The 16,146-nt window shown below is 35.4% G+C and overlaps 1 protein-coding gene across 3 annotated transcripts in view; it reads right to left on the reverse strand.

Annotated features, from left to right (window-relative positions):
• PIBF1 (progesterone immunomodulatory binding factor 1) overlaps positions 1-16,146 on the reverse strand; it is a 207,071-nt gene that overhangs the window by 40,807 nt on the left and 150,118 nt on the right. For all 3 annotated transcript variants that reach the window (XM_076009380.1, XM_020290316.2, XM_012774113.3), the window contains one exon: positions 4,343-4,473. In XM_076009380.1, the coding sequence (XP_075865495.1) occupies positions 4,343-4,473 (131 nt within the window). The remainder of the gene's footprint in view (positions 1-4,342; positions 4,474-16,146) is intronic.

Here is a 16,146-nt window from a genome sequence, read left to right on the forward strand (position 1 = left end):
GTATAAATAGCCAAATTTTCAAGGGGTGAGTGTGGTACAGTGGTATTGCTTAATTTTCTAAGAAAAGTATAAACTTATTCAGTTCTTTAAAGAACTTTTATTGTATAAGCTAGAAAAAATATTTAAAAATAATCAATTGGTATAAATATTTTTTACAATTAAAATCGACACATGGCTGGACAAGGTGGCTCATGCCTATAATCCTAGCACTCTGGGAGGACTAGGCAGGAGGATTACTTGAGGTCAGGAGTTTAAGACCAGCCTGATCAAGAGTGAAACCCCCAACTCTACTAAAAATAGAAAAAATTAGCCGGTGTAGTGATGTGCACCTGTAGTCCTAGCTACTCAGGAGGCTGAGGCAGGAGGCTCACTTGAGCCCAGGAGTTTGAGGCTGCAGAGAGCTATGATGATGCCACCGTACTCTAGCCTAGGAGACAGAGGCTAGAGGAAAAAACAAAAACAAACAAAAAGAAATCAACATACAGTAAAGAGGAATAGGAATTTCCATATTTATTTTCCTATTTATGTTTCCTAAGGAACATAACTTAATAATCTTTTTAGATAGGCCATCTAATGTTTAAATTTCAAATTACCAAAGGACAAGGGGAGGGAAAGTAACATTTACTAAGTTTCTCCTGTGTTCCAGGAGCTTATGTATGTTCCTAATTTAATTTTCACTACTCCTTGAGGTTCACAGTACTATCTGTATTTTACAGACATATTTACCATGAGAAGGGAAACCAGCTTGATATACATTCAAAGCCTAGGATAATTCAACTGTAGGATTTGAAATGCCATCCACTCAGAGGAGGGGTGAAGAATGTGGGTATGTAGACTTGTGAGTATACAAAATTGTGATCTATCCTATTCTATCTAACTTGTTGGCTGAGCTAAATCTTAAAAAATTTTTTTACATTTTTTTTATTTTTTAGAGATGAGGTCTTGCTAAGTAACCCAGGCTGGTATTGAACTCCTGGGCTCAAATGATCCTCTTGCCTCAGCCTCCTGAGTAGCTGAGATTACAGGTGGGTGCCTCTCTGTGCCCAGTGTTTGAGCTGACTTTTTTTTTTATGGCATCCTCATATCACGTCATTTCATCATTTCATTCATGTAACCAGGGTACACTTACAGCAGCATCTCAAATGCCATAATTAAAGTGTGGAAAGCACCTTAATTTTTCACATTAGAAGGTAGCTGCTTCAATCAAGAGTTCATATCCTGTGAAATATGAGTTCAGAATCTACTAAAATATGTAATAAATTTATGAAACAGTGTTAAGAACTCATGTTTAATAGAAAATTTTTTTGCTAGTTAGTGCCATAATTGGCATAGCTTTTATGATTTCTGTTGCTGTTATTTAGGGAGTCTTAATTTTTGTCCAAACTCAACATATTTTGAGAAATGTTATTTCTCATTTTTAAGATAATTTTCAACATAAAATTTGTTAAATGTTAGTAAATGTAACTAATAATAGTAAACATTTATTGAACATTTGCAATGTGTAAGTAGTATGCTATGTATATTAGGAAGATTATGTTATATAACACTCAGAACAACCATATCAATTAGGTGCTGTTAGCACCACTCTCATTTCACATTTGAGGAAACTGGCTGTGTTGTCCAATACCATAGCCATTAGCCACAGTGGCAAATAAAAGTCAAACTAATTTAAATAAAACAAAAAATTTAGTTCCTCAGTAACACCAGTGCAATTTTTTTTTTGAGAAAAAAAAATTGTTGTCACTCTGTTGCCTGGGCTAGAATGCCATGGTGTCAGCCTAGCCCACAGCAACTTCCAACTCCTGGGCTCAAGCAATCCTTCTGCTTCAGCCTCCCGGGTAGCTGGGACTACAGGCACAAGCCACCATGACCAGCTAATATTTTCTATATATATTAGTTGGCCAATTATTTTCTTTCTATTTTTAGTAGAGACAGGGTCTCACTCTTGCTCAGGTTGGTTTCAAACTCCTGACCTCAAGCGATCCTGCACCCCGGCCTAAAGAACTTATTTTTAAAAGGGAATTTTCAAATCCAGCTCAGTACATAGTTTTCTTTTTTCTTTCTTTCTTTTTTTTTTTTTTTCCTGAACTGTACTTAGTTGTTTTTTTTTTGAGACAGAGTCTCTCTTTGTTGTCCAGGCTAGAGTGAGTGCCGTGGCATCAGCCTAGCTCACAGCAACCAGCAAACTCCTGGGCTCAAGCAATCCTACTGCCTCAGCCTCCCAAGTGGCTGGGACTACAGGCATGTGCCACCATGCCCAGCTAATTTTTTTCTATATATATTAGTTGGCCAATTAATTTCTGGAAAATTAGCTGGGCATGGTGGCGCATGCCTGTAGTCCCAGCTACTCAGGAGGCTGAAGCAGAAGGATTGCTTGAGCCCAGGAGTTTAAGGTTGCTGTGAGCTAAGGCTGACGCCTTGGTACTCTAGCCTGGGAAACAGAGCAACAGTCTATCTCAAAAAAAATTTTTTTAAACAAAATTTTATTATAGAATATTTCAAAAGAGAGAAAATATAACAACCTCCCTACGTATCTTTGTTATCTAGCTTCAATAATTCCCAACTCGTAACAGCTTTACTTTTAACCATTCTGATACACTATTTTTTTTTTTTTTGCTTCTCTTCCTTAATTACAATAGTTAATGAATAATTAGCCCTTATTCAGAATAGAACATAGGGACGCAATATAACATAATGGTTAAGAGTATAGAATTAGAAAGCAGACAGATAAAGATTCAACTTTTGGCTCTATCACAATGCTGTATGTTCTTAGAGGACAAAGTCACTTAATTTCTCTAGGGCTGAATTTTTTCATCTTTATAATTTTCTCCTACAGCAAGCTATTATTTTTCTCTATATTAAACATTTTCAGCTACCTTAATTCTTAGTAAAATAAATATGCAAATTTACTTAGAGGCAACAATGAAAGAAGCAATTTTTTTCTCAGGCCTTTTATATAAATCATACTACCCCCAAGATTATAAAGCCTATTATAAAAATTTCAAATATAACAGAAATGTATAACATAGGAATAAAAAGTTCTTTTGGGGGTTCCTTCCTCAATTTCCCTAAGATAACCAGGTACCCAGTGAATGATGAAAGACATAATTTCTCTTGTCCCCAAAAACTATTTATTAATGTTGGTTATGTATACAAACACACAAATTACATAAATATAATTTTTAACTTTAAAATGATCTAGAAATAAATTAGCATTATTTACTTTGGTGTTTAAACTATAAATGTGATTTAAAATTATTTAAATAAATCATCACAAAATTAAGACCAGAAATAAAGTTTGGACCAATAATTTTGGTGGGTGGAAATGAGAGGAGAAGATAATTATTCTGATTATCAAAAAGAACACTCATATTTTGGAGTAATTACCAAGTTTTATATTTTTGTTTACATATTTTATTTTATTTATTTATTTATTTATTTATTTTTTTTAACCAGAACATATGGAGAAAGTTTACATATTTTAGGAAGCCTGGATTTAATAACTGTCTTCTCCTTATTGTTTTTCAATTCCTTGATTTAACTATTTTTATTTCTACCAAATTCTCTGCTTCCACATTTATGACACGTTAATAATTTATCCATAAAAATTTAAATTATTCTAATAATCTTAAAATCTAATAACTAAGCTACCTATCTATTAATGAGTTAAAACCTTTTCCTTTACATATATCATTGTTTTATTTTAGTTAAAAAAACTAAAATGATCATTTAAAATGATCATATATAGATGAACAAGTAAGGAATTTGAATGACTACTAAATGAAGCAAGTCTTTTGGATAAGGTCTCATACAAAAACAATTTCAAACTAAGGAAGTGAAAAGAATTTATTTATTTACACTAAGGCAATTCATGGGTTACTTCATGTAAATGGTCAGAAGAAGAAAAGTCTAAAATTCCTTGGCAAAGTCAACATGAATCTAAGTAAATACGTTCCTTTTTGTGTTTAAAAAGTCATTTTAACTCCACAAATGGTACCTGGTTATATTCTACCTCTCCCTTTGGTCGAGCTATAGCTATATTCCCCTAAGAATTCTAGGGGAACAAGGACAAGATAGCGTTTGCATCACCTAGGGTATATGGAATGTTATGTTAATGAGTGTAGCATTGTTATTTCCATACTAAAACTTCCAATCATAGGTGGAATGTGAACACCTAATGGGATGTGACTTTAGTTTTTCTAGTGAAGTTTAATACTCATTACATCTAAGACCACCTTCATTATTTAAATTTTTTCTTAATCATTTACAGCCAGAATTCATCTAAGCAGCATTATGTTTCAATATCTTTAGTATTCAAATAAAAGATGTGTAGATGGTTTACCTGACATCTTTCTCAAGTTGTGAAATACACTCCGTCAATAAATCAATCTTCGAATCTCTCTGACGCACTGATTCAATGAGATATCTGTAAGGTTGTTGAGTCTGGTTTAATAGCAAATTGGCCCTGTCAAGCTAAAGAAACATAGATTTCATCAAAATCTAGAAAATCTGATAGCAAACTAAAATCATTTAAAATGTTCTAGCACATATAAAGTATACAAATTCCTTTAACACGAACTATTCTGAAAAGCTTTTCCTGTGTAAATTTAAAGGTTTTAAAAATTATTAATCAATATAGCTATTTTTAATAATAATTACTATAAATAGGAAAGAAAATTTTATTTTATTATTTATTTTATTTTTTATTTCTTTTTAGCCTAAAACTATGGTGTTCAAGGAAAGAAAATTTTAAATCAGCACCATAAAATACATCTTTTAATGAAATATATTAGCTAAAAATTAAAATCTTTTATTTTAGCTTTATTTCTACTCAAAATAATCACATAATTTAGTAACTTTTTCACTTCTTCATTCCCTTGTTTGTTTTAAAAATACATAATTTATGTATCTGAATCACTATCTATAATTAAATTTCCCCAAAATGTGGTTAAAATATAAATAATGTAACAATTAGGCCAGGCGCGGTGGCTCACGCCTGTAATCCTAGCTCTCTGGGAGGCCGAGGCGGGCGGATTGCTCAAGGTCAGGAGTTCAAAACCAGCCTGAGCAAGAGCGAGACCCCGTCTCTACTATAAATAGAAAGAAATTAATTGGCCAACTGATATGTATATAAAAAATTAGCCGGGCATGGTGGCTCATGCCTGTAGTCCCAGCTACTTGGGAGGCTGAGGCAGAAGGATCGCTCGAGCCCAGGAGTTTGAGGTTGCTGTGAGCGAGGCTGACGCCACGGCACTCACTCTAGCCTGGACAACAAAGCGAGACTCTGTCTCAAAAAAAAAAAAAAAAAAAAAAAAAAAAATAATGTAACAATTACCATTCTAGCCATTTGAAGGTATACAATTTGGTGGCATTAAGCACAAACAAAATGTTGTGTAGCCACCACTACTATCTATTTCCAGAACACTTTCATCAGCCTAAACAGAAACTCTGTACTCGTTAAATAAAAACTCCCCATTTCCTTCTTCTCTAGGCCCTGGAAATCTCTATGCTATGCATTTGCCTATTCTAGATACCTCATATAAGTGGAATCATACAATATTTGTCTTTTGTTGTTTGTTTATTTCACTTCACATAATGATTGCAAGGTTCTTCCATGTGTACCATGTATCAGAACTTCACTCCTTTTTATGGTCAAATAATATTCCATTATATGTTTGTAGCATATTTTGTTTATCCGGTCATCTGTGATGGACACTTGCATTGTTTCCACTCTTTGGCTATTGTGTATAATGCTACTATGAACATTGGTACACAAATACTGTATATGTTTGAGTCTCTGTTTTCAGTATCTACCTTGTAGATACTGAAGTAGAATTACTAAGTCATATGGTAATTTTATAACTAACTTTTTAAGGAACTGCAATGGTTTTCCATAGCAGCTATATACTATTTAACATTCATACCATTTTGAGGCACTTGCTTCTAATTTCTCTACATCCTGGCCAACACTTGTTATTTTATGTGCATATTGGCCATTTGTATATCTTCTTTGGAAAATGCCTATTCAAGTCTTTTGTCCATATTTTAATTGTTTTGTTGTTGTTGTTGAGTTGTTGGAGTTTTTAATAAATTCTAGATAATAAATCCTTATTAAATATATAATTTACAAAGAATTTGTTTCATTTTGTGGGCTGTCTTTCACTCTTGATAATGTCCTTTGATATATAAGTTTTTGTATTTACGAACTCCAATTTACCTATTTTGTTCTTTTGTGTCTGTTCTTTTGGAGAAATCACTGCCAAACTCAAGGTCATGAAGATTTTCTCCCATGTTTTCTTCTATGAGTTTTATATCCTCCTTTTTTTTTGAGACAGAGTCTCACTCTGTTGCCTGGGCTAGAGTGCCGTGGCGTCAGCCTAGTTCACAGCAACCTCAAACTCCTGGGCTCAAGTGATCCTCCTGCCTCAGCCTCCCGGGTAGCTGGGACTACAGGCATGCGCCATTGTGCCTGGTTAATTTTTTCTATATATAGTTTTAGTTGGCCAATTAACTTCTTTCTATTTATAGTAGAGATGGGGTCTTGCTCTTGGCTCAGGCTGGTCTCAAACTCCAGAGCTAAAGCAATCCTCCTGCCTCCGCCTCCCAGAATGCTAGGATTACAGGCGTGAGCCACTGCACCCAGCCTATTCCAAAGTATTTTATTCTTTTTGATGCTATTGTGAATAGAATTGTGAATTTCTTTTTCAGATTATTCATTGCTTGTGCACTATGTACAATTTTATATTATGCTTTTTCATATAACCTTATATCAGAATAATTTTTCCAGGTTGTTGGAGTACTTGTATTATTAGTGGCTACAAAACTGTCTAGCAAATCAATGTATCATAATTTAATTACACTGCTTATAGTAGTAGACATTTAGGATGTTATCGATTTTGGACTAGTGTAAGTAATACTACAATAAACCTTTTCTATAGTGTAGATGTTTTTATCTTAAGTTAATATTTTTGTTGTTAAATTGTTTTCAAAACAGGAAAACTGGGTTAAGGAGTATGACTAATTTGTTTATTCATTTATTCATTTTAGAGACAGGGTCTCACTCTGACATAAAGGCTCTTAGCTCACTGTAACCTTGAACTCCTGCCTTGGCCTCCCAAAGTGCTGGAATTACAGGTGTGAGTCACCATACCTGGCCAATATGACTATTTAATGCTTTTGACATATAAGACCAAAGTTTTTTCCTAAAGGATTTTATTAAGTTATATACAACTCAACTCTAATTTTTTTTTTTTTTTTTTTTTTTTTTGAGACAGAGTCTTGGTCTGTCACCCCAGCTAGAGTACAGTGGAGTCATCATAGCTCACTACAACCTCAAACTCCTGTGTTCAAGTGAGCCTCCTGCCTCAGCCTCCCAAGTATCTGGGACTACAGGCGCATGCCAACACGCTGGCTAATTTTTTCTATTTTTATTAGAGATAGGGTCTTGCTCTTGCTCAGGCTGGTCTCGAACTCCTGACCTCAAGTGATCCTCTGGCTTCAGCTTCTCAGAGTGCTAGAATTACAGGCAGGAGCCCAGCCTCAACCCTCGTTTTTAAATTTGTTTTTGCTTTTTTTCCCCCCCCCCAAAGCAAATGTAAAATGGTTGTCTCTGCAGGATTAAATGCAGTGTTGTCAATTTCTGTAGGCCCCTATTTTGGTACATAATGAGTTATTGAAAAAGGTATTCTACAGTTAGATAATCACAATAAAACTGGTAGATATCTATTATAAGGGTTAACGGGGTAGGAAGGGGATATTTTATTACACAGAACAAAATTATAAAAGTCCTAATTACTCTATGACCTTTAGACACTCTTTGACGATAAATTTCTAGCCTTTTATATGTGTTAAAAAATTTCCTCCTCTTTCTTTCATGATTGCTAAATTTAATTGAGGCTAAAGATTTGCTGTTTTCCTGGGACAAGAAATGATTTGAATTTTTTTTAAATGAATTTTATTTATGAGATCTTTATACTTTTTAAATATTAAGACCTAACATATTTTAGCATTTCAATTTTTTGGTTTTCCACTGATTTTAACAAAACGATGAGTGATTAGTAGCCTAGGCACTGAAGGAGCAGCAGACAGTAGGATGAGTGTAGTGGAAAGTATGGTGGGAGGTGGAAAGAATCAAGGGAGAATATTGTTAAAATGATATCCATGAGGTTCAAGTGGGTAAGGAGGGCACTGAAGCCCAGAGGGGACTGATCAACTGTTAGAGAATGTCTGCTTATAGTTAGAGGCCTATTTTGTAAAAGTATTTATATTATAAATTATTCATTTAAATTATATAGAAAATTTTCTTATGGTTATTTTAACTGTAGTCCTATAAAAAAAATCCCTCAAAGAAAAGGAATTGAGTAGTGAAAGAAAAGAAGGCTTCATTTTTCAGGAAGACAGTTCATTATTGTGAAAGTGGAGACATAAAGAAAAAAATACTATGAATACGTTCTACAGTTTGGGTTTTAGTGTGCTTTTTCTTTGCTTTGGTAATCATTCTTTAAAATTTATTACAATGTCACTGGATTCTTATTATTTTACTAAGTTGCTTTATGAACATTCAAATATGCAGCTGGACAAAAATAAAGCTAAGTTCTACTAACCTGTATAACCAGTTTCTCTAGTCAATTAAATCAAACAATTGCCTTGACTTTGTTTTCACAGAAGTGACCCTAACTGAATAAACTGAACTGACAAGTTGCTTTGTGTTTCAAAGTGCAGAACAGAAAAGTCCATGTGTATGGGGGGGGGGGAGCCCGTGCAAGGGTAACAGGGAAGGACTAGAGCATTTACAAATTGAAGTAAACTTCTGTATAGAACGAGCTGTTTAAAACTTACCAAATCTAATTTTCAACTGTGCAAAAAATATCCCATAGCAGCAGTCTTAATTATTCTTTTCAATTTTTTCATGACAGCATTTATATATGTTACTTTTTAACATTATAAGCAAAATTAAGGGCAAAAGCCTTACTTTCAAAAGGTATTTTTAATATACAACCTATATCCTCCTCACCCTCTGAATAATAACTATGATAGTGCTATAAATTTTTGGGATATATTTCTTTTGTTTTCTTTTTTATATTTTTCTTTAAAAATTAGTAAATATATTTTTTTCTTTTTTTCCACTTCTGAGTATAGAGAATACAAGGGATATATTTCTTTATAAACTTAGTTGTAGGCTTCTAAATACCCAGTCTATATTCATTCCTCAGGAAAAAGTACATGTCTCTGTCTCTCAATAAAAAGTGATGCTAATTTCTATTTTTGAAATAAATGTATTTCCTCCAATATGGTTTTTAAAAGCCTTTGTGTAACTAGAATAATTACCATTCAAAAAGTTTTGCAATCTCTCACTTTGCCTATTGTTAGTAATGGTTTCCTTATAGGAAAGCCTTAGTAATTAGTGACTCAGAAATCATATACGTAATAAATGACTCAGGATTAAACTCATGACACAACATTTTACAGAATTGTTATTCCTCCTTTGTTTCAATAACCTGTACATATGATTCAGAGAACAGCAACACCTGATTAAAACACAATTGTGTGTTTTGATTCAAACATTAATTTAATTTATACTTGGATGATAATCTACAATTACGGATTTTTTCCTAAAATTTAAAAAACTAATATAAAGGTGGCTACATTCTGTTGTATGTTTTCCTAAATGCAGAATTTTTTTCTTTGGGTGTTTTTCACAGAAACTCCTAGAAATGGAGCTCTTTATTGCCAGGGACAAAATGGACTCTGTTGAATGGAATTTAACATTAGGTTGCTTTCTGTGTATGAAATATGTACAATTGATACTTTCTAGTAGTGGTAGCAGTTTGTAGTGAACCACTTACATATCCTTGCTTAATCTTTTTGATCATGCTATGAATGTAAAATGCCTACTTGAGGTCCAATATGAGGCAACACTTTGGTACTACTTTCTGATGTTCTTGATTACTGGGGAAAAGGTCAAAAAACAGTGATGTCTGGGCTCTACCCTAGTCCTACTGAATCAACATTTCTCCAGGTTAAGCCTTAGATTCTGATGATCAATCAAATTCAGAGAGCAGTTCTGGTGATCTTGGACTTGCTGCAGGTGAACTATTTTTGTAGGTAAATCATCTTATATCCTGAATTTACAATCCTCCCCATTAAAACCAGTTCCTTTTCCCATGTCTTCATATGATTAATGGCACCATCATCTTTAACAGAGGTAATATAAAATTTAACTGATACAGTTCAACCAATTAGGAAACTGGTCAACTGTTGTGCCAGGTTATGACCTCTTTGTTGCTGGATTGCAGACAGGTCCAGAAGGTCTCAGGAGAGGGGCCAGAACAGAAGGGATTGTGATAGAATTGGCAGTGGGAGGCTTAGTGCAGCAGCTGTTTACCAATGTTTCTGCAAGTATTTTATTATTTTAATAACTAGGAGCAAGTACATGGTAGTTGATTAACAAGCCTGCTTCTGGCCTTGAGATTCTCAAAATATTATTCAGGCAAGAAGAGAAATTTGTAGCAGTGGGATGTTAAAATATCTGAGAGAGACCAACATGGAAGTCACTGAAGTAGATAGGACTATAGAGCATTATTTTTTCAAAGTGTGGCTTTCTATTACTTTTAATAGTGCTTGTTAAAAGTGCAGATTTCTGGGCTTCATTCTACACCTGCTTAATCACAATCTCTGAGGGCAGAATCTAGAAACCTACATTTTAAACAAGAATCTCACATGATTCTTATACTTATGATTTAGAATCTCTGCTGAGGTGTAAGAATAGATCAAAGGGCAGACACATAAGGGACACCCACATTTAAAAGCAGATGAAGACATCAGCTAAGTAGACTAAAGAGCCATCTGAGTTATAGGACAAGAGCCAGGGAGACAGTGTTGTAATGCAAAAAGAGGACATGATTTCTAGAATATCTATAATGTTATGCCATGGACCAAATTGGATGAGTTCTGAGAAGAGAACACTGGCCATCAGGAAGTCATTAATGACCAGTGAGGAAGGGCATAGCTGATGGGGGAAGAGAGCAGAAGAAATTAAGTTACTACAGGTGGTTAACTTTTGAAAGTTACCTATGCCAATAGACCTCCCCCTCACCATGTATGTACGTGTGTGTATATAAAAAAGGGGGACCAAAGAGAGTAAAGAGAGTAAGTGAAGATACTGAAAAATCCTTGGGTGAAAATAACTTTAGATGACCCGGACTGTAATAAGGAAAGGAGACATGACAGAATTGATGGTTCTGGGGAGTGGAAGTGATCTGTGATGGAGATAATGGGAAACAGGATAGATACAGAAAAATAAAAACACTGGGCAACAGTAGTGAAGGCCTAGTTGATGTTCAACAACATAAACTGGAAATGCTTCCAAGCAGTAAAAGTAACACATTTCCACAAGAATTTTTCAGCACGTTACCACAAAACCAAAGAATTTTCTCTCTCTCTCTCTCCTTCCTTCCATTAAATATTTATAGAGTAACTACGAGATTGTAAGATACTATGCTAAAGCCAGGGATTGTCAAGAAAAGCCTGATGGATGAATCTGGCAACAAAGCAATCCAGAGCGCTAGTGAACTGTAGTATTCAGATGGTTGATAAAGTCCAAGGCTGGGTAGGAAGAAAAGTAAACCCAGGAGGGGCTTGACAGATTGGAAAAATATGAAAGAGTATATGAGACTGGGACTTGTAATGAGTCCAAATAAAGGACAGATTTAGTGGGTATGAAAGGCCTGGGAGAGTTGATTAGAGTCAGAGAACAGATTTTTTAATTTCGAGTGTTTGTAGTTTCTTTCTCCTTCACAGCTACCTCTGAGAAATTAATTTTAATTGACAGTGGGGCTTCAATTGTATAACAATGCTGACTGAGGGGAGTGTGTGTGGGTGAGAAGAATTTACATTATTATTTGCATATAGTTCTTAAACAAAAAAATTTATAATCACTCATGAATTTTTAAGGTACAACCAGTCAGGTAAAAAGTTTAAATAATTACCTTACTTGTTTGATGTGTAAACAGAATATAATTTATACATAAGTCGTTGTTTTTCCCCACTTCAGTGGTGGTTGGCATTTGTCATGTACAAACACACACGCACATAAATGCATGTGACCTGGTATCTGAACCCTTAAAAGCATAGCTTAAAGAACAAATTCTAGCATATTGTCCTAAGTCCATGCTAACCGAAAAATTTTCCAGAATGAGCCATAACAAACTTTTTGATTTAAGAACTTGGCAAGGTTAGACACAGAGCTATTACAACAAAAGTGAATGTTTTGTCCATCTAACAAATCAGTCATTCATATGGAAGATAAATACATGTTCATCATTATTAAACTAAAGATGATACTTTCTATGTAATTCCATATCAGAACAACCTCAAAAAAATAAGAAACAGTGATAATAGTTAATAATAATTTCTACATGTTAAAGGCCATTTCTGGTACTATTTTTTTTTTTTTTTTGAGACAAGGACTTGCTCTGTCACCCTGGCTACAGTGCAGTGGTATGATCATTGCTCACTACAACCCCAAACTCCTTGGCTCAAGTGATCCTCCTGTCTCAGCCTCCTGAGTAGTTGGGACTACAGGTGCACACTACCACATCTGGCTAATTTTACTATTTTTTTGTAGAGATGGGGTCTTGCTCTTGCTTAGGCTGGCTGATACTGTGTTATGATCATGTCACATATTACATACGAATCTTGTTTGTTCCAACAGCCTCTTTATGTCTTTTCCATGAAACTTTACTATGCACCACTAATTTAATCAATTGCTCATATCTAGTTATATTATATCCCATATACTCACAAAATATATGAGAATGCTGACTTGAGGCATGAAACACCCATGAAATACATGCACAGACACATGGCTAAAACTAAGTCTCTCTTAAATTCTTTAGTGGTAGAAAAAAGTTGTTACCAATGTTAAGAAGTTATAATTTATTTCTAGACAAAGTTACTTTCCATAGGGTATTTTCCTGCTACTGACAAAACTAGGTGCAAAGACTAACAAACTGTACACAAGTAACAAAAGGTGGCCATAATCACACAGAAAAATGAGTCACTCCCCTCTTTCCTTTCCTTTTATCCTTTCTATCTTTTTTCTATCTGTGGTACTCAGATTCCATTCCCTGGAGTGCCGTGGCGTCAGCCTCGCTCACAGCAACCTCAGACTCCTGGGCTCAAGCGATCCTCCTGCCTCAGCCTCCCGAGTAGCTGGGACTACAGGCACGAGCCACCATGCCCGGCTGATTTTTATATTATATATATTAGTTGGCCAATTAATTTCTTTCTATTTTTATGGTAGAGACGGGGTCTCGCTCAGGCTGGTTTTGAACTCCTGACCTTGAGCAATCCGCCCGCCTCGGCCTCCCAGAGTGCTAGGATTACAGGCGTGAGCCACCGCGCCCGGCCATGTTGTTGTTTTTTTAATAGACTATTTTTCAGAGTAGTTTTAGGTTCACAGCAAAGTTGAATGGAAAGTAAGCCTAACACTGACATATCATTATTATCCAAAGTCTATAGTTTACATTAGGTTCACTCTTGGTGTTGTACATTCTATGGGTTTAGCCAAATGTATAATGATAGGTATCCACCATTATTATTATATCATACAGAGTACTTTCACTACCCTAAAATCCCCTGTGCTCTGCCTATTCACCCTGCCCTTCTGGCAACCACTGATTTTTTTCATTGACTCCATAGTTTTGGCTTTTCCAAAATGTCAGATAGTCAGACTCATATAGTAAGTAGCCTTTTCAGATAGTATTTGCCTGTTTTTATTTATTATTTTTTTAGAGAAGGGGGTCTTGCTCTTTCGGCGAGATTATAGCTCACTGTAGCCTCCAGCTCCTGGTCTCAAGTAATTCTTCTGCCTCAGCTTCTAGAGTAGCTAGGACTATAGGCACGTATTACCACATCCAGCCAATTTTTCTATTTTTTGTAGAGATGGGGTCTTGTTCTTGCTCTGGTTGGTCTTGAGCTCCTGGCCTCAAGCAATCCTCCTGCCTTGGTCTCACAAAGTACTAGGATTACAGGCATGAGCCACTGAGCCCAGCCTCTTTGCCTGTTTTTAAAAGCTATTTTTTAGGCTGGGTGTGATAGCGCCTACCTGGCTGACGTGGGAGGATTGCATGAGCCCACGGGTTCAAGGCTGCAGTGAGCCATGATAGTATCATTGCACTCCAGTCTGGGTGCAATGGTCTCTCTTTTAAGAGACCCTGTCTCTTAAAAAAAATAAATAAATAAAAGTAAAAGCTATTTTTCTCTTCTCTTTTTGGTTGTTCCCCTCCCCCCCAATTCGATGTTGAAAAACATAATCCATCTTAAATACTGAAAGCAACCCACTCATTTGCTAAGGAAATATTCCAGTAAAATTTATTTTATTTGGACCTTAATAGATATTTTACAAATGAGGACACTGAGGCACAGAGAGGTTAAACACTTATCCAAGTTTACACAGTCAGTAACTGCCAGAACTAAAATTTAAATCCCAGGAGTCTGGCTTCAGAATCACGGCCTCAACCAATACTCACTACTGTCCCTCAACAGAAAATAAAGCAATATTAAGTCAGAAGAACCCCTCAAAATCTCTTTCTTCTACTAACCCAAAATGAAGAAGGGGTATTAAAGCACACACACACACAACATGCACACACATAAACAATAAAGAAACCTGACCTATGATCTACAAAGAAATATGCTTCAGAGACATTCTTCCACGCTGTAGATATCTGATTGCTTTTATCTGGGCACCTGTGTTCATGGTGCACCTACAGGTTCTTATACCCCTTTCCTTGTTGCTTTGGTCACTTTCGGAAGATACTTGAGAACCATGGCACTCACTCTGAACCTCCTGCATGTCTGCTGGACTGGGAATTATATGCAGTATGAATTGGTCACAGCCCTCGTTTTAGCTTATTTTCTTCCATATAACTTATCAGGTTCTAATTGATTATATATTTCACTTGAAAAAAATCCTTATTTCCCCCAACACCAATACAAACTCCAAAGGGCAGGAATTTTTGTGTGTTATTCACTGATCAACCCCAGAACCTAGAACAATGCCTGGCACATAGTAGGTTATTTGCTGAAAGAATGAATTTGATATCAGTACAACTTAACACTTAACAAAAGTCATTTACTAAATGCACTTTACTTCTTATGCTGAGATAAATGTCATGATGGGATAAACCATTTTATAACAACATTACCTTTATAAATTATTGTAACATTAGCTTTCTGTATATAAGAAGCCATAAAGAAACATTTATTTGGGGAAAAGTAACATGATTTCTACAATGGGAAATCTGCTATTAACTGGAGTTCCTTAAAAACCATGTAACTGAGTGATTAAAATGTTAACACATGGATACGAGGCCTTTAAAAAACTCAAAGTTCAAAACAAGATTTATTTTAAAAAAGGAATCACTATGGAGTTAAAAGGGTATCTTTTTGTGATGATGAGGACTAAATACTTCTCTCGATAAAAAATGAAAATAGAGACCTGGTGCAATAGTTCACACCTGTAATCCTAGCACTTTGGGAAGCTGAGGCGAGAGGACTGCTTGAGGTCAGGAGTTCAAGACCAGCCTGAGGTCCTTGCCTGCAAGAGTGACCACTGCGTTGGTGCTCTGGGGCTTGGACCCTGGCTAGCCAGAAAATAAAAAAAAAAAAAAGAAAAGAAAAAAGACCAGCCTGAGTGAGACCTTGTCTCTACCCAAAACAGAAAAATTAGCTGGGAGTGGTGGTGAGTGCTTGTAGTCAAAGCTACTTAGGAGGCTGAGGCAGGAAGATAGCTTGAGCCCAGGAGTTTGAGGTTGCAGTGATCTATGTCACTGTACTCCAACTGGGGCGACAGAGTGAGATCCTATCTCAAAAAAAATAAAAAAAAAGAAAAGAATGAAAATAGTGGGGTTCCCTGAGCTTAGCCCGATATATGTATTATAAATAAATTAGAGATCAGAGTACAGACTAGAATTATTTAAATTTGTAAATGGTATTAATTCCAGCCAATGAGAAAAAAACCACAATAAATTTGTATAAGATTGTTCAAGGGGGTAGAAAAAGAACAGGACAAGAATATGGGGAAATACAATTGTTTCAGCAGCACACTGTGTTAATTCAAAATGATAAAGAGGTTGGATTATT

Source organism: Microcebus murinus, chromosome 13 (genome assembly GCF_040939455.1).
Source record: "Microcebus murinus isolate Inina chromosome 13, M.murinus_Inina_mat1.0, whole genome shotgun sequence".
Taxonomy (NCBI): Eukaryota; Metazoa; Chordata; class Mammalia; order Primates; family Cheirogaleidae; genus Microcebus; species Microcebus murinus.